The sequence below is a fragment of the Rhamphochromis sp. 'chilingali' genome, assembly GCF_963969265.1.
Source record: "Rhamphochromis sp. 'chilingali' genome assembly, chromosome: 5".
Lineage (NCBI taxonomy): Eukaryota > Metazoa > Chordata > Actinopteri > Cichliformes > Cichlidae > Rhamphochromis > Rhamphochromis sp. 'chilingali'.
Genome location: NC_137932.1, coordinates 25673429 through 25692366, shown reverse-complemented (window position 1 = coordinate 25692366; position 18938 = coordinate 25673429). Strand labels below are relative to the sequence as shown.

The 18938-nt window shown below is 41.9% G+C and overlaps 2 protein-coding genes across 2 annotated transcripts in view; both read left to right on the top strand.

The window, feature by feature from the left end:
• filip1b (filamin A interacting protein 1b) overlaps positions 1–9551 on the top strand; it is a 49822-nt gene extending 40271 nt beyond the window's left edge. The window contains exons 5-6 of the mRNA XM_080882038.1: positions 4178–6935; positions 8976–9551. Coding sequence (XP_080738164.1) covers positions 4178–6935; positions 8976–9176 — 2959 coding nt within the window. The 3' untranslated portion in view covers positions 9177–9551. The remainder of the gene's footprint in view (positions 1–4177; positions 6936–8975) is intronic.
• A 4045-nt stretch (positions 9552–13596) lies between these two features.
• LOC308396870 (cell cycle control protein 50A-like) lies at positions 13597–18185 on the top strand. Its single transcript, XM_080882504.1, has 7 exons — positions 13597–14077; positions 14397–14516; positions 14599–14706; positions 15436–15523; positions 15695–15841; positions 16420–16626; positions 16755–18185. Exons 1-7 carry the CDS (start codon positions 13835–13837, stop codon positions 16946–16948), a joined length of 1107 nt encoding a protein of 368 aa, XP_080738630.1. The 5' UTR covers positions 13597–13834; the 3' UTR covers positions 16949–18185.
• Positions 18186–18938: the final 753 nt, after the last annotated feature.

Sequence of the window (18938 nt, the reverse complement as noted above, 5' to 3'; positions counted from 1 at the left end):
TGATGTCATTCCCAGCAGAGATCCCGCTGGCCGATTACAAGGCTCTGTTTGCGTAACAACGGTCACAGACCACTACAGCTACACAAAATAAGTGTCGAGAGACCAGCTTATGAATCTGTTGACTCTGGAAGGCCCCCACCAAAAACAAGCTAAGATCCTTCAATGAAAACATGTCCACCACAGTGCACCAGCAGGGTTTACATCCATTTACTTTGAGCTACGGCTGAGTGTTTTGCCGAAAAACCTGCCATTTAGAGACTTGATCTAAGCAATAAATTTAATTCATTTGGCTAAAATAAAACAAACCAGGGCTGCAACCAACCAAATGTTTATTAACTAATGAAGGAAGAAATGTCCAAAAGGTTGTGATGTAAAAGTTAACTTTACCTCACAGAATCCAAGCTCCAGCTCTTGTTTTGACCTGTTGCCTGCTGGATGATTTTCATTAATTTTTTTAAAATGTATTTATGGAAACGACTTGTCATCATGACTGGTATGTACTATAGAAATACAAATTTCAGTGGCTTTGATGAAGGGGAAAACTGTTATCCATATAATATCGTCGATCTGCATCGATTCCTGATGGGGGAATCCAACAGTCTCGGCAACATGGATTTGTCAGTTTTTGTCATGACCACCCAGAGGGCCCTGAGCCCAGTGTGGTTATGGGTTAATGTGGTTTGAGACATCGACGTTTTGACCGATAAATCAGGCTTGTCTTTAGAAAAATGTAGGTTTGATTCTCTGTAATTTCACAGTGGTGGAGATTTTCCAGTTTGTGTCAGAACATGAACTGTGCCTCCTCTGTATCAAAGCGTGCCTGTTGACGCGTCTGTTCAGCACGTTAATGGTAATTACTGCAACTATTATTAGCTTGAGATCAGCATCTCCTGGCCCGATGTTTGCTGTGGGCTCAGCCATGCTCTGGTTTATGGTTGTTTGGGGCTCTCTTCCTTCTCTGTGACAGGCTTCGGTTAGTGCTGAGGCTATGAATAGACCCAAACACAGAGAGAGGCTTTCTGCAGAGCCATCATCTGCCAACAAGGCAGCAATGACAGATACTGTGTCCTGTGAGCATGGGGGAGCAATCAGAGTAAAATTTGGGAGGAAGGGAAGAATTTTAATGTGCAAACACGCATTCAAAAGCTGCACTTTTGAATGCGTGGTACGATTTTAATCTGAAACAAATTTGTTTTAAGTCTAAATGGTGTAAAAGCCTCAGAGCTTTTCTCATGTAGGCTCAGGATAGATGGTTGATATCTAAATGGATGTTCAAAGCAGTGGAAACTCCCAAGATGGTTAAAACCAGGGCTTTTCATATACTGGGGTACAGCAGGTGAAGTGACACTTCAAACCTGAGTGGAGCTCTTAGCTAACATTGGCAGCAGGATTGCTATGCTCGCTAACCACAGATGGTCAAAAAGATGGAGGTGAAAAGTGAAGGCAGAAGTGTCTTGAACTAGGCAGACGTTGTAAAAAGACTTGAGCTCTTAGTCTCTGGCCTTCAGTAAAAACTTTATGGGCTCAGTTTTTTTTTTTTTTTTTTTTTTTTTTTTTAAATCTTACAAAATGTGGTTTTGTATTTTACCAAGATTTATTTAAAAAAGCGAATTTTAAAAAGAATTAAACCTTAATAAACATTTGCTTGCCAGATGTTTGGATTTGAGGAATTGGTGCAGAGTCTGTAATGATGCGAATGCTGCGTTGAAGGTGAAGCTTTGGTTTTTACTGGTTATTGAATGTTTCCAGTGACTGTAAGAACGAGACTGTGGATGTGAGCATGCTTCCTGTCAAGGATGTCTGGACTCCTCCTTAGACACCGGGTCAGAAGCTCAGAGTAGATCTCCTATTTTACTTTAAGGTACCCGCGGAGGTGGTTCAGCATCTGACCGGGACACCTCCCAGGTGAGGTATTTTAGGCATGTTGAGGTGGGATGAGGCCTGGTGGCAGTGACCAGAGAGACTGTATCTCTCAGATGGCTGAGGGACATCTCGGTGAGAAATTGATAACGCATCAGCTCTTTGAGCAGAACTTATTAAAAAGTCCTTGGTGATATTAATCCCTAATCACATGAGAGTACTTCCTCATTTTCCTCTAGTATTTCCTACACTGAATGGCAGGATAGGCATTTGCTTTTTCTGAACTTAAAAAGAAAGATTACATTCATGGTTTTTATTCATTTAAAATACAAAGCTGAGAAAGCAATTTCCCAGATCTCTAAATTACAAACATCCAACAAAAGTGTAAGTATCGAAGCCACAAAACACAGGCAGTTACTGTACAGTGTGGCTTCTTGTTCCTGTGGTATTTATGTATCACATGCATTTGGAATAATGAAGAGCTGTAAGCATCTGTTAGCTCTTTGCACTGCTCATATTTGGCTCATTTAGCAGCCTCTGCAGTGCAAACCACAGGCCTTTTCTGTCTGGAACACACACACACCCACACCCACCCTTTAGCCACTATGGAGAAATATATTATTATATCTATGTCCTTTCGCTTTGCACGATACCAGGGGATTATAATGAGAAAGGCTGTGCAACTCTGGCATTGTCCTCTCCCAAACAAAAACTCCCGCCTTGCATTGTTGTCTTGTTTCTGTGGAAATGCTGCAGGGCTGCATGGTGGGTAGCAGAGGGTTAAAACTGGAGCCAAAGTAAAGATGAGGAAAAAGAAATCTGAACTTGAAAGTGGACACGTTACGTGAGTCATGTCACCTGCTGTCTAGTCGTGCCTCCTTCCCCAGAGGGAAAGCAAAACAGTGAAGAAGATTTGAGCCTTTCCTCCTCCCCCCACTTTGGTGTCCAAACAAGGGCAGGGCCTCTGTGTCCATATATGGATGGGTGGATGACATCACCATCCAGCAGAGCAGTGCTGTTTAGCACGACATCCACCTTTCTCATTGTCCTCCAATGAGCTGTTTGGAATGTGATGCCTAATTTCCAGTGGAGTTGGGGCCCCTCCTTCCTTCCCTTCCCTCTCTGACCCCCCCAGGAGACGCTGAGCTGCAGTCTGGCTGCTACTTTTAAAAACACCCTCAGAGATGGATCAGCAAGCACTGCAGCCCAGCCGGTGGGTAAGTTCAGTTTGGAGGGGAAGAAGTTTTTGACCCTGGAGGATAAAGCTGTGAAGGTGTATGCGTAGAGGTTGGAAGTTTGTTTTTTGATCCAGAGCTCAGCTGATGTATCCCAGTGTCTTATGTAACTGCTGTAAAGCGTCTTTCTCAGACCTGCAGGGACTCATGCAGAGATCAGTTAAACATCTACAAATAAAAGCTCAGTTCTCAGTTTTGTAGGCCACTGTGCAGTGCTGTGCTGATGCCATTTTTAAATCTGTGAAATTGCTCCATTTATCTTCCCGTCTTTGCAAACTGTGTTCAAAATAAAAATTAAAGGCAACTATTAGTTTGTAATTTTTAGGGGCGATGAGGTGAAAATGTATCCACATAGAATGGAAAATGTTTGTTATCAAAAGGAAAAGTTTTACTCGACTTGATCTACTTTACAAACTCGCGGAGTTAAAACAATCCTGGAATAAAATGACATGAAAAAATGAATTCATAACTAAAAGTAGACTTAAAAAAACCATATTTTTCTCACTTTCGAGAAACAAAAAACCTAACTAAAAACAATATTGTGCACTTACAAAACTAAAGTACAATATACAAATGACAAATTATCTATTTGATCAGAAATACAAGCTTTAGGAGATGCAGATAATGCTTGAGACTTGCATGTCCGTATGACGGGGATGTCTGTGAGTGTGTTTTATAATGCCTCTTAAGAACATCTTATATATTCCCCATAGATGTGTTTACATGTGTACACATTTGAAATAATAATAATAATAATAATAATAATAATAATAATAATAATAATAATAATAATAAATTATTGTTTTTAAGGAAACAAACTACATTTAAAAAGTGTAAACCCAATGTAGTAACTTACTGAAAAATTAAATTGCCAAATCTAAACTGCCATCTCATAGCTGGCATTCATGCACTTGGATCTTTTTGGACTACCATCCCAAGAATATTACAATTGAATTGGCTTTTTTTTTTTCTTCTTTTTTTTTAAACAAACAATTCACATTTGGTCCATGAAAGCAAGTGCTCCAAAAAAAATTTTTTTTAGCAGAGATTAACTAAGATCTTTCACTGTCTTTGTTTTTCAGACTCAAAAGGCTTTTGGAGCAGGAGAAGGCTTACCAGGCTCGTAAGGACAAGGAGCACAGCAGAAGGCTAGAGAAGGTCAGAGCAGAGCTGGTGAAGCTCAAGTCCTTTGCCCTGATGTTGGTAGACGAGCGACAGCTGCACATTGAGCAGATCGACCAGCAGAGCCAGAAGATCCAGGATCTCACTCAGAAGCTTCAGGAAAAAGAGCAGCGACTGGCGTCTGTCAGCGACACCGCCAAGGAAAGCAGCCAGAAGGTCCTAAAGCTGGAGGCCGAGCTAGAGCAGAGAGCAGCAAAGTTCACACAGGAGCATGAGGAGATGACCGCCAAGCTGGCGAACCAGGAGTCCCAGAGCCGGCAGCTGAGGCTGAAGCTGGCTGGACTGACACGCAAGATTGAAGAGCTGGAAGAGAGCAACAAAGTCCTGCAGAAATCAGAGGAGGACCTGCAGGAGCTGAGGGAGAAGATCAGCAAAGGAGAGTGTGGGAACTCTTCACTCATGGCCGAGCTGGAGAATCTGCGTAAGAAAGTGTTGGAGATGGAGGGCAAAGATGAGGAGATTACCAAAACAGAGACTCAGTGCAGGGAGCTGAGGAAGAAGCTGCAGGAAGAGGAGAACCACAGCAAGGAGCTGAAGTTGGAAGTTGAGAAACTCCAGAAGAGAATGGCTGAATTGGAGAAACTGGAGGCAATCTTTAACAGGAGCAAAACGGAGTGCTCACAGCTTCACGCAAACCTGGAAAAAGAGAGACGTGTCGTGAAGGATTTGGCCGGTGAGCTGGAGATGGTGAAAACCCGGATGAAGGAACTCGAGTCCTCAGAGTCAAAGTTCGAAAAAGCGGAAATGGCCCTTAAAGACGAGCTCATGAAGCTGAAGTCCTTCACGGTTATTCTGGTAGATGAACGCAAAAACATGGCAGAAAGACTCAAACAGGAAGAGCTGAAAAGTGATGATTTAAGTAAGATGTTCAAAGCAGAGCAGGGGAAGGTGACAGAGGTCACAGAGAAGCTGATAGAGGAGAGCAAAAAAGTTCTGAAATACAAATCGGAGATGGAGATCCAGGTGACGACGCTTACCAAAGAGAGAGATGAGTTAAAGAATAAACTGGCAGGTGAAGAGGAAAAGTGTAGGGAGCTAAATGGCAAGCTGAGTGGGATGAAGATGACGATAGACAGACTTGAGGAAACGGAGAGGGAAATGCAGAGAAAGCGGGCCAGCAAGGAAAATAACCAAAATCCAGAAGAGGATAACAAAGTAACAGAGCTCACGCTAGAAATCGAAAGACTGAAGAGCCGGCTCAAACATCTTGAGGTGGTTGAGGGCGATTTGATGAAAACTGAAGATGAGTATGATCTGCTTGAAAAGAAATTCAGGACAGAGCAGGATAAAGCAAATGCTCTATCAAAGCTTCTGGAAGAGATGAAAAGTCAGATTGCCCGAAACAAAGCCATAGAGAAAGGAGAAGTCATGAGTCCTGAGGCTGAGCTGAGAATTCGCTGCAAGATGGAGGAGGCCAAAACCAAAGATCTGCAGGCAGATGTTCTGGCTTTAAAGGAGAAAATCCACGAGCTGATGAACAAAGAGGACCAGCTCTCCCAGCTGCAGGTTGACTTCTCTGTCCTCCAGCAGAGATTTATGGAGGAGGAAGAGAAGAATAAGAGCATGAGCCAAGAAATGCAGAACCTCAACAAGGAGCTTGAAGCTGCCAAGCGGTACAGTCGTGCCTTGAGGCCAAGCATGAATGGCAGGAGGATGGTGGATGTCCCGGTTACCTCCACAGCCGTCCAGACAGATATGATGGCCAGCGAGCCCGCAGAGGACGAGACGGCAGCGGGCTTTATCCGGAAATCAGTTCTTGAGGAGAACCACTTGATGAGTAACCTCAGGCAACACAGTCTCAAGAAGCCAACAGTTCTCGAACGATACCCTCCAGCTTCAGCGGAACTTGGAGCCAAAAAGTCTTGGATACCCTGGATGAAAAAGAAGGAGGCCATCACAATCACGCAGACCACTCCTGAGAAGATCCACGGGGTCTCTTTGCTTCATCCACCGGAGGCAACCATGTCCCAAAAACCGGGTCAGCCACTTCATATCAGAGTGACCCCAGATCACGGGAACAGCACTGCCACCTTGGAGATCACCAGCCCTCGAGCTGAAGATTTCTTCTCCAGCACCACCATCATCCCGACTCTCGGTCTTCAGAAACCCCGCATCACAATCGTCCCTAAACCCACGACCGTGACCTCAAAGACCAAAACCTGTGACGGAATGGAAGGTCTCAATCGAGCCAAATCTCCTGTCACAATCACCACCATCTCCAGAGCAAAGAGTCCAGAGAGGAATGGTGGGAGCAGCCATCAGTCACCAGTGTCCATCATCACGGTCAGCACCACCCCTGTGGCTGAAGCGTGTGCTTTATCTGAGCCTCACGAAGTTTCCACAGGCTGCACAGTAATCAAGGTGACCCCAGAGAAGCAGCCTGGAACTGCACCTGTCAGGAAATACAACAGCAACATCATCACAACGGAGGACAACAAGATCCACATCCACCTGGGTCCACAGTTTAAGAGGCCATCTGAGGCCTGCAGCAGTCCTGTGCTGACACTCAGGCCAACTGGCCTGAGTTCAGAAAGCAGAGAAACGGGAACAGTTCTCCGCTCTCCACGCCAAGCGGGGAAAACCACTCCGAGCAAAATGACAAGCAGCATAACGATCACGCCTATCACCTCGGCCGCCTCCAGGCCGACGCAGTCAGTGGTGAGATCATTAGCTCTAATGACCTCCATCTGTCTCTCTCCCTGAATACAAACCTAGAGGCATGAATATCTTCCTCTTTGTTTCCAGCAATGGCTGAAGTGTTTCAATTGTTTTTTACGTTTCAGTTGCTTCTGAAATGTTTCAAAATGAAAACAGGTGGTCTGTGCTTCCTAGATAGCACTCTGTCCAGGTATTAAACACTGAATTTGTGAATATATAATCTGAACTAACCCCAGAATGCTTTACCCAGAACTGCTCAACACTGTAGAGAGGCTTTTCCTACACAAGCATAAATTTACAAACTGACAAGTTCACTTTTTCAAACTAAGTTAAAGCAGCTACTGAGCACTGAAGGTTTGACTTTTGAGCACTTAAGATTTACATTTACCAAAGTCACCTCAACATAACCCTAACAAACTGGTGCGAAAAGGTCCAGTAAGCGCTGATTTGGTCAAATCAATACATTCAGGTGAAAATCAGGTTTTGTGGACATTCAGGTTAAACTGCTAAACAACTTTACCTGAAAAGATATCAATAAATGTTTAAATTAGGATTTATACATAAAGAATCGGTAAGAAAACAGTACATCTGTACAACTGAGACACAAAGAAGATCCCGATAACTGATGGACAAAGAAAAAACTAATATTTAACGATGCTAAAAACGCAACAGCTGATTCCTAAGAGTGTATTTAAGTACAACCAAACCACTCCCTTAAATATGCATAATTAAACCTTTGGACAGTTTAAATGGGTGTGTTAGTAGTTCTTATTTTAACCTTTGCGTCTGAGTGACTCACCGTTAGAGCCAGCCTCAAGTGGTCACTACAGGAACTGCAGCTTTCTGGTACTTGGGCTTGATTTTATTTATTTTTTTGGCCCAGAGGTGCAGAATGATGAACGCCAGCAGCAGTGAACTACATAATTTCATAATATAACAGAAATGGAAAAGTTATCACAAAGCAATACAAACTTCAGTGTACTGTATTTTCCGCACTATAAGGTGTACTTAAAATTTTATCATTTTCTCAAAAATCAACAGTCCACCTTATAATCCGGTACGCCTTATGTATGAATGCTGGTTGCGCTTACTGACCTCGAATGTTTTAGTACAACTTTGGTAAGCTTGATGGATTGTCAGAGCATTATGGCTACCGTAGTCAGGAGCCTCGCGGAGTACTCTGGGTACAAAACTCCATCCGTTTCAGGTCGCAAAGTCAAACGAACACAGCGGCATCACTGAGATTTAAAAACTGTAAATTCTTTCATCTTTGATTAAAATGATAAGCGTTGCTTCGTTAACAGGTGTAACAATGAAGTTTAACATCCAGGCATCCATAAAAACAGAATTTATTAAATTTAATGGGGTTAGAAGTTGGCAGGAGGTTAGCTTGCTAGTTTCCACCTAAACATGATATACCATGTCCTGACTGAGAGATTTCTGAAAAAATTAAAACGTACAGCTCACTATCACTTCCAACATAAATAAAGACAGAAAACTAAACGGCAGTAACAGTTGTATGGTTACTGAAGTTGGGCTAGCTGGTATATAATGATGTGCTACGTGATCACTAGCTATATTAGCATAACATAAACGCAGGGAAGCTGGAGACCGAACGCTAACTTTTAACGCAATAACGTGAGGGTTCCCGATGGTTGGGGACAAATGCAATCTCGTGGCAGGATGCTGTAAACGGACCGAAGCAAGAAGAATGAGTTGAGTAAAGTTTGACTTATCTGACTGTTTTGTTTCGCTTGATGCACCTTATAATCCGGTGCGCCTTATGGTCCGAAAAATACGGTGCTTTATGTACCTAGTCGTTAGGAGTTTCTCCCCTTTCCCCGAAATGACCCACCATCACTCAGTCCACTGATCGTGTATCAGAGCCACCAAAAGCATGCTTACTGGGGAGCTCACATTCTCACCATCCCTGCTTCAGTGAAATCAGTGACACAGTTAATAAAACGATTAAAAGATCCTTGTCTCTGTCTCATGCTGGCTTTTGTCTTTTTTTTTTTTTTCTTCTTCTTCTTTTTGTAGCCCAGTGCAGATGTGCAGTACAGTCGGAGCACCGCAACACGGATCCCTGTGTCAAAAGGTATGAAACCAAGCAGCAAAGCGGTCCTGGGCGTGTCCACGGTGACAAGGTTAGAGTCACGGGCCGAGAGCCACGCGATGAAAATCGAGCTGAGGAAGCCGACTGTGTGTGGCTTGGCCTCTGCAGCAGCAGGAAAGAGCTGAGTGCCGGTTCACCACCAAATCCCCAAATCTGCTGCCAGAATAGAGACGCAGAACACATCTGTGTGCATTCACCATGGGACTGTGTGTGATGTTGCCTTTTACCACAGCTTAGCTTTACAAACATCATTTAATGTGCTACCACTCATGTTTTCAGATAATATTCATGTCATTTGAACGGCCGGTTAACTGCACGAGAAAGCTTTGCTGATTTGATTAACTCCATCTCGCCGCTCCTTCATAGATGGTTCAGATTTTTAATGTCATCATCGTATTTTTATAGCATGTGTTTATTTCACCGCAGCTCATGGAGGTTTCTGGTGACCAAGGCGCTGACTGTGAATTGTTTGTGACACGCACCAAAATAAAAACTATTTATCTCTGAACCAAGTACGGCTTTGCTTCGTAACTTCCATCTTTGTGACTGCGTGGTGCCCGTGCTGCTTCCCAGAGCACTCCCGGGAAACCATGAAAACTAATTCTCTGAACTTGATTCCACATCCTGTATAGAAGTAAAAATTCATTTCATGTAAGATATTTGTACTCCTCACCTTTAAGTAGCCTGGATTTTGCCTTCATCACAGGTGTGCAGAGTAATGGTTTCTTATTCCGGTTTCAACTAAAGTGCATTTGAGAATGTGAGCAGTTGGACAGATGCATGTGGACCTCAGCCTGAGAAGTAAAGAAAAACAAGAATAAAATTTAGACACTAAAGATAATTGAAGTTACCTGGTAAAGGGATTTATTGAGTTGTATGATGTAAATATTGGTACCGTGGCAACAGAGGGACAAGGTACATCATGAGTTGGCGACCTGTGAGTCAGTTTGGCTCTAATGGGATCATTTACTAAATGAGCATCATATATAAATAGCAGCTGAGATCATAAACTCATCAGGAAAGTGTTCAGCTGGGTGAAGTCGACCCATTTCTCACTGACTTCTCTTTCTAATCGTAGGAGTCGCCCCCTGCTGGCCATTATTCAGAATGGTTTCCACACAGACCTGTGAGCGTTAGTCCACATTGTGAACGTTCACCTCCCTCTTGTGGACAAGTGCACATAAACCGACTGAGTTGAGATTCACTTCAGCAACAAACTGATCACATTTAGAAATCTGACATCTCTAAACTGCCTCAGTGAGGCAGCAGCAGCCTCACGCTTCCTCTAATGATTGTCTCAGCGCAGGCTGAACAAAACAGCCAACACAATTACCTGCTGATTGTGTAATCTGTCAGGAGATGTGGAGAGATGCGGTGATATGAACAAGCAACTGTGCTACCACTTAATTAGAGTGATTCAGGAAGATGGAGAGTGTGAGATATGCTGATGTAAGGAGGAAAGAGGAAGATGGCAGGATATTAAAGACTGCAGCTGGAAAACAGAAGGGTAAACATGATCAATCACAGAGCCTGCTGCTTAGAGATTTGGGGGGGATCAAGTCCTTTCTGGGAACAACATCAGAGGCTGAACAGGATTATGAAAATCATAGCTGGGCTGAGCCGGGCACACTCCTCAGAGAAAACTGCTCAGAACCGACATGCGGGACTTTTCTGCTGCAGTCCAGCTGCAGAGCTGAAAAACTGCCGGGAGTGGGCCGGCCATTACAGTGTCTAACAACTAACAATCATTTACAGCTCGGACTCATCTGATTGTGTCTTCTTTTACTCATTTATAACTAGATTTATATAATATATCCAACTATATCCAGGCTACACTCGAATAAAACAGATAAAAAATTGACAGATTCCTCAGTATATATATTGTCACTTGATTTAATGGACTGGTTTTTATAAAGTGCTTTATTTACTCTATTTGAGCACTTGGAGCCCTTTACACATCTTTCACACCCTTTCACACATATTCACACTCTGATGAGCACATCAGGAAGAACTGAGAGTTCAGTATCGTGCCCAAGGATACCAGGGATTGAACAACCAACCTTCAGTAGATCACCCGCTGAGCCACAGCCATTCCTGATTAACAGACTTATTATCATAATAGGATGATACAAATAAAATGGTCAAGAATTGAAAAAGAGCGAGAGCTAGTCTGAAGCAATACAGCGGCTTTTAAAACCAATCCGGAGTCTAACAGGTAGCCCCTTTAAAGGCCCAGTGTAGGTGCAATTTGTGCACTTCCATTTATGCAAGTAAGCACCCATACAGCTGATTTGTTGCACTCCTCAGTAACCCAGAAAGCAGGGTGGGACAAGAGTCTGGCCTCCTGTTATATAGCGTGTTTCACTCACTCTGATGTGTGCTATTATAGCCTGCAGCAAAGTCACTGCACCGCTTTAGTGCAGATGAGGAATGTTTACTGTTTTTCCAGACTTTAGATCAAGGTGACAATATTTTCATGCCAAAGAGAGCAGGATGCATTTTCGATGTTGTTACCTAAGACGGAGATAGAGATGCACTCACGGATATTGTGCTGTGCTCATTTTTCAGATATTTGTCCTCCTGTATTTGCTTCTACTGATTGATCTTCTCACACCCTGTGCACATGTGAAGTATTCAGTAACTCAAAACAACTTTATTTATGAAGCACATTTACAAGCAACTGATGCTGACAAAAGACAAAATTGACAAAACCAAACACGATAATAGATAAAAAAATACACAAAAAACACGCAGAGAGCTGCATCTGCTGATGGGTGCTAAACATATAGCTGTGGAAGACAAAGAGACAAGAGACACAGTGAACAGTATCCATCCATCCATCCATCCATCCATTCAGTCCAGGTCCTGTTCTAAGTAGACCCTTTCTTCATGTAAATATAATAACTGAATAAATATAATAACTGTCACTATAACTACAAAATAATCACTTCCTTTATCTTCATTAAGTTACAAGTCGAACAGGAAGTAAATGGTTTCATTTATGTAAGCTGTAAGTTTAAAACAAGTTAGAGGTAAAGCTCGGACGAAAGCAAATCTCTGTTTCATTTCTAAAATCTTTTATACATATGAAACTGCCTACTGCTCTAAAGTTGATGAGCTGTCTAAGGGGAGCGTGATGGCTCAAATGAAGGTTTTCTTGTCTGTGTGTTTTCCACCACAGGTTCACTGATGGATGCTGGCACAGTAAACTGGCACCGCTGAGCCATGAAGAATGGTGAAGATGATGGGAGACTTTTAACAACAAAAACAAAAAGAAAAAAAAATCAGAAGCTTCAGTACATGATGCAAACAGTCACACCTCCCACTTCTGATGATTCCCATTCCCCCCCCTTTGTGTTCACAAACAAACACCTTCCATTAGTGGAATAAATTAACACCATAAAATGGAATTATTATTATTTGGGGGCTTTTTATCCTTTATTATAACAGGGAAGCCAGGAGAGAGAGGAGTGGGAAAACACTCAGTTAATTCAGATGTGGGGCTTGGCAATCGCCTTGTGGCTTATTTGTATCTGCTCAACCCAGTGAGGTGTACTGGCACGCTGTTTTACCTGCTTTAATACATTTTAAATGACAAATATTCAAAAGTTTAAAACACATTTGAGGCTTTTGAAGTTACATTTATGATTATTAGGCATCAAATCGTTAACAATTTTAGTCTGTATTGCCAGGCAGGAGCAGAGGAAGGTTTCAGAGAAGATTCATGGATGTAGTGAAAAAGGACATACAGAGGATTGGTGTGAAAGGGAATGATAGGATGAGATGGGATGATGTAGAGGCACTGTGGTAATCCACTGAGGTGACCCTTAAAGGGAACAGTGGAAAGAAGAAGTTTTTCTTTTCTTTTTTTTGCTAAATCAGTTTTAAAACATATATGAAATGAAATAAAAACAAAACAAACAAACATGTTTTGAAAGTTGCTGAATATCCTGCAGTTGGACATGAAGATAATGAATGACATACAGTGTCTCTGATGGTTTATTTGCCATATTATTTATGTGGATGTGAACATATGCAAACAGTGCTTGGAAATTTCAATTCGAATCCTTGAACATCTCGCTTTTTGTTATTCTTTTTCAATATACATGATGTATGCTGTTTGAAGCCTACGTGATGGCTTTCTGAGACTTTATTCACACACACGGATATTCTCAGTGAAGAACTTCTTTATGTTGATAGAATTAAATCTGTCAATAAAATTCTACTAGCAGTGAAATGAAACTTATTTATTTCTGATTTTTGGACGTTGTATGACTAATAACGATGCCTTTAGGTGATTCACGTACATCTTAATCTCATCTTTGGAAATTGAAAACAATTATTCGCCATTCCAGCGAGAAATAATAAAACCATCGCTGTATCACTCGTAGAATAAAATAATTGTAATTAGATACTAAACAGATTTCCATCTTCTTATGTTACACCAATCCACGTGTCCTTTCAATACAGCACTGACTGAATCTTTTGTTTCCGCAGCGGTCACTGAATGCAGCAGTAGCCACCACAAGAGTTACGTCACTGGGTGTTGTTGACAAACCTGTTTGCACACTTCCGGGAAAGGAAGTGCTAGCCGTTTTTAGCTAGCCTCTCCGTGGTTTAGAGATGAACTAACAGAACTTTGATTAGCATAAATAACACTCAAATTAGCAACAAGCTAATGACGACGTCGTTTAAGACCGGCGCCTTTTAAAAACAACTGTCGTCGAGAAGCTAGCCCCGTTAGCTTGCTAAGGTCAGCTGGATAAATCACAGATCCGAAGTTATGATGGCGTCCAGTTACAGCGCCAAAGACGAGGACGGTCACATCACCGTGTCTGGACCCGGTGGCGGGACTCTGCGGAACAAGAAGCCCGAAAACACCGCCTTTAAGCAGCAGAGGCTCCCCGCGTGGCAGCCCATCCTCACCGCGGGCACTGTCCTCCCGGCCTTCTTCATCATCGGGCTCATCTTCATCCCCATCGGCATCGGCCTGTACGTGACGTCTAACAACATCAAGGAGTTTGAGGTAAACTGAGCTGATTTTTCTGTGTCACGAGTATTGCATTAATATTGTATTTGTCCACATAGTGTAACTCCCATCAAATGGCACAAACACAATTTGATCATTATCTGGTAAAGCTCTTCCAAAACAGGGTTAAACATTTTATTGAGCTAAATGATTCTGTTAATACTGACATTTTCTCCAAAACGCTCATATTCATGATATAATTGTATCTTGAATATCTCTTCATTCACATATCTTAAATAAATAAAGCTGTCAGTATCATGAAATATATTGAGCTAACTTTATTTATTTATCATATTTATTTTCTTCGTGCTTACAGATCGATTATACCGGAGATGACACGTCCAGTCCCTGCTACAACTGTGCAAAGAACTTCAGCTGGAACAACACGAAGTCCTGCACCTGCACAATCCCCTTCCAGCTGGATCAGCCTTACGAGGTAAGATGCATCCAGGACTACAGCCCAGCGGCAGCCAGTTTGATTAAGCTAACCTTTACACATCTTTCTCTCAATCAAACAGAGCAACGTCTTCATGTATTATGGCCTCTCCAACTTTTACCAAAATCACAGACGTTACGTGAAGTCAAGAGATGACAGCCAGCTGAACGGAAACATCGATTCCCTCAAGGTAGGAGCTTCATCTCCAATGGCAAGCAGGAAAAAGAAGGTGAACTCATATCAAGGACAAAATGTTTTAGGTCACAGACCAAGAAAACAACAAGGGAAAATGGGTTTAAATGCAGTTAAAACTTAGATTTCAAAAACATATTTAGTTTTTTATATATACGCTAATTTTCAGGCATGAGTCAAAGAAACGAAGAGCAACAGGTGAATAAATAAATAAACAAACCAAAACATGGTGGTGATCTCAACATTTGAAGACAAGTATGGAGAACCAAACCTGGAGCCCAGACTTGGGCCTCATTGGTCCATTAGCACATTTAACGGGAGAGGATGACATAACGTTTGTCAGATGATAATATTAAACACGCTTCAGACAGCAGCACAAACACATTGTTCAAGCTGCCTGTGTGAGCACATCTATCAGTCCAAGCAGCTACGCCCCCAATTTTATAGGGGTGTCATCCTGTAAAACCTTTATGAAGTGTCCAGAAAGGCCAAAATGCATTTTTTTTAAAAATATCTTGACTGTAAACATGCTCATTTTTGCCTTAAAACTGAACTTTTTAACATAGGAGTCTGTGGGGACTGTGTCACATTTGGAGCCAGCCTCGGTCAACATTAGAGGAAGTTCTACTTGGTTGTTGCTGGGTTATATCCTTGCTTACAGCTCTAAATGCTGCGCTACGTGCTGCCACTTCTCTCTCGTCACCTTTTCCTTCTCCGTCTTTTACAGAAGCCCAGCAAGGAGTGTGAACCATATGCTTCCATTGATAATAAGCCAATTGCTCCGTGTGGGGCCATCGCCAACAGCATGTTTAACGGTGAGACCATTTTTTTTCTTGCAGATTAACAACAAAGAGAGAATGAAGAAAACATAAAAAAATGACTGTTAGTAAATGATTATGGTCACAGATCATCACAGATCAGTTTGTGTGAACGTGTCTTTGAAGGACTCACGTTTCTCTTATCAGCCGTCTTTGCTTTCTTTGCAGACACTTTGAAGCTGTTTTACAACGACCCCAACGGCACAAGTGTCCCGATCCCGCTGACGTCCACAGGAATTGCCTGGTGGACGGACAAACATGTGAAGTTCAGGAACCCTGTAGGCACCAACTCAAACCTCACGGCTGTTTTTCAAGGTATCGCCAGTCAGCTACGTCTGCTGCACTCCCTCTCTCTGAGGGAGAGGCTGTCTGTTTTTCTTATTGCAGACAAGTCTTAAAAAAGGATTCGTTCTCCTGTGCACAGAGCTGCACTGTTTCCGTGTTATAAACACAGGAAATAAAACAGCTGAAATAAAGCATAAACCTAAAAGTGGCTCAATAAATAAATGAATATGCAGTAACATGCACCATAATGAGATTAGAAGTAAATATTGATGACTGGCAGAAATAAATTCTGCATTTATTTACCTTTATTTTTTACATTTTTGTTTTTTTTTATTAAGTAACATTTATTTTTTTTAGATTGTATTAATTAGTTTTTAATATTTGTATTTTTATAATTTAACAACACACTTTTTATATTTTATTGTGTGGTTAGATTAGATAGATTTTTATTATTTAATATATTTGATTGTTTAATAGTAATCCTCTGTTACTAATATTACTAGTAAATACTGGTAATGCTACAATATCAGAAACTCTGACCATTTTTAAGATAATCATCAACGTCTATTCCGTTTTTATTTTTGTTTTTTTTTTCACTTCCACTTCAGGAACAGTGAAGCCGGTGAACTGGCACCGGCCTGTGTACGAGCTGGACACTGATCCGGAGAACAACGGCTTCATCAATGAGGACTTCATCGTGTGGATGAGAACTGCCGCTCTGCCCACCTTCCGCAAACTCTACCGCATCATCCAAAAGAAGAACAATATGGCCCCCACCCTCCCCCGAGGAAACTACACCTTAGTGGTAGACTACAGTATCCTTAACGTGAAAGTCGTGACAGCAAAACTGCATGAAAAAAACAGAAACAGATTCTTATAAAATTTAAATGAAGGTTTAAAAGAAAAATAAGTGGTTGTCGTACCTTTAACCTGATAAAACCAGATTACCCTGTTCGCAGCTTTGAGGGCAGGAAGCGGATGATCCTGAGCACCATCTCCTGGATGGGAGGCAAGAACCCATTCTTGGGCATCGCCTACATCACCGTGGGCTCCGTCTGCTTCTTCCTGGGCGTCGTGCTGCTGGTCATCCACCACAAATACGGGAACCGCAACAACAGCGCTAACATCTCAAACTGAGGTGCCGGCTGCGCTCCAGCTCGCCTCCACCGCCATAAATGTGATGCGATGATGAATCTGAGGAAACGGGTGACGATGGTAGATTCATCTTCAGCTGTAGTGCAGAGTTCATGTTCTAAAGTCACACTAAAATGCCAATCTTAAAGAAATCAGCTGAAAATGTGCTCATTCCTCTCCTAACTATACAAGTCTAACAAAAACGATTGTGTCAGAGATTCAAGTCAGCACGCAGAACGACCTAAAGCCCAGCCAGGCTCTTCAAATATTAAAAAAAATAATAATAAAAAATTAACAGGGAGGAGTCTGGAAAGTTTTTTACGTCACTTTAGGATCTCTGATGGTGAAGTGGAAGTGAGCGGGAGTATAAGTGTGTGAGCTGCATGCTGCTGAGATGTTGTTATCACCGCGCTGCTCGGGTGTATGATGGTGTGTTAGGCCCACCGAAGGCAGAAAATGTGGCTAAAGTTGTAAATTTACCAGAAAAAGTGGCAAAATTAATAGTAAAAATGTATGAGACTGTCAAAATGTGAAAATGTAAAAAAGAAATTTGGCAAGTTCATGGGAAACAAAATGTGCAAATATGACAGAATTAATATAAGGAAAAAACTAAAAAAAGAGACCCTCTCGCGGTCTCTTTCTGCCCCTCGTTGGTTCTGGTACGGCGTTGAACGGGTGGCTTGTCTTTGTGCCTCCTTTTTGTCGTTGTCCTAAATCTTTAACTCCGCTTTAACTGTGTTGTAGCAATTTCAAGGGAACACACAGAGTACTGCAGCTAAAAAAAAAGAGTGTTTATTTTTTGTATTTACATGAACAGTTTTATGAGATGTTTGCTTGCTAGAGTAAAGCCAGTATTTGCACGTGAGACCTCAGGGTTGCAGAGTCTGAAACAGGTTTAAATTTGAGTGAGTATCCAGAGAAATTTGCACTGATGCGTAGTTTCATCCACTGTGGTTTACATGCAGTAACAACAGAGCAGCATGACTCAGCACTACATGTGATTAAATGTTTTCTGTGCTACGAGTGAATTTATGTCGTTTTACAGCCATTTTTAAGCTACGAGGAGCTGCAGCTGCTTCCACCTGCTCGTTAAATAGATGCTGCATGTTCAGATGTGCCGAGATATATTATGCTTTTTATTTTTTAACATAGAAATGAATTTATTACCTGCATTTGTGTCTGGTTGGATTTGACTTTTGTGTTTTTGATACTTCACCTGTGTTTTGTTGTTTTTGCTTTAAAAGAATAAATTTGTGATTTAAAAAAAAAAATGATGAGTCGTTTTAATTCGTCAGCCGGAAATGATAAGTGTGGAAATAGTTTTATTTTTCTCATAAGTTTTATGTCATAAAACACTTTTACTGTATTTTATTCTCCAATCCAAAAGGGAGGGAGTGTGTAGTCAGTATCTTAGCACTCTAGCATCCACAGTTTTCAAGATCTCATTTTCAGATTTTGTGTGATGGTAAACACCGATAATCGCTCAAGCTGCTTCCAGTTTGGTGAAAATCTGGTCTAGATCAAACGAAATGTTAAAAAAATTAGTAAAAATATATTTTTATTATATTACCAACAAATTTTGAATGGATCATCTTCAAACTGGCTTCAGCTTGTTCAGCAGCAGCGGCGTCTTTAAACATTGGAAGACAGTGAGGCAGTGAGGGGCTCAATGCTCTGGTACCTCTTGACAGAAGTGTGTGTGTGAGGGCTGCATGGGGTCCTCCACAATGCCAGTGGCTTTGCAGATGCAGCGGGTGCGATAGGTGTCCGTGATGGAGAGAAGAGAGGCTCCGATGATCTCAGCTGTTCTCACTATCCTTTGTAGGGTATTGCAATCTGATATGGTGCAGTGATGGTGTACCAGACAGTAATGTAGCTGCTTAGGAAGCTCTCTTTAGTCCCACTGTAGGAGGTGGTGAGAATGGATGATGGGAGATGGGCTTTTCTCAGCTTCTACAGGAACTAGAGATGCTGTTGGGCTTTCTTAGTTATG

Bases quoted from the DNA above. Each gene is read 5' to 3' on its own strand.
- LOC308396870 (XM_080882504.1), top strand. From the start codon at position 13,835: ATGATGGCGTCCAGTTACAGCGCCAAAGACGAGGACGGTCACATCACC. The intron at 14,517-14,598 runs GTAAGATGCATC...TCAATCAAACAG, and splicing joins AGCTGGATCAGCCTTACGAG to AGCAACGTCTTCATGTATTA. The intron at 16,627-16,754 runs GTATCCTTAACG...TGATAAAACCAG, and splicing joins CACCTTAGTGGTAGACTACA to ATTACCCTGTTCGCAGCTTT.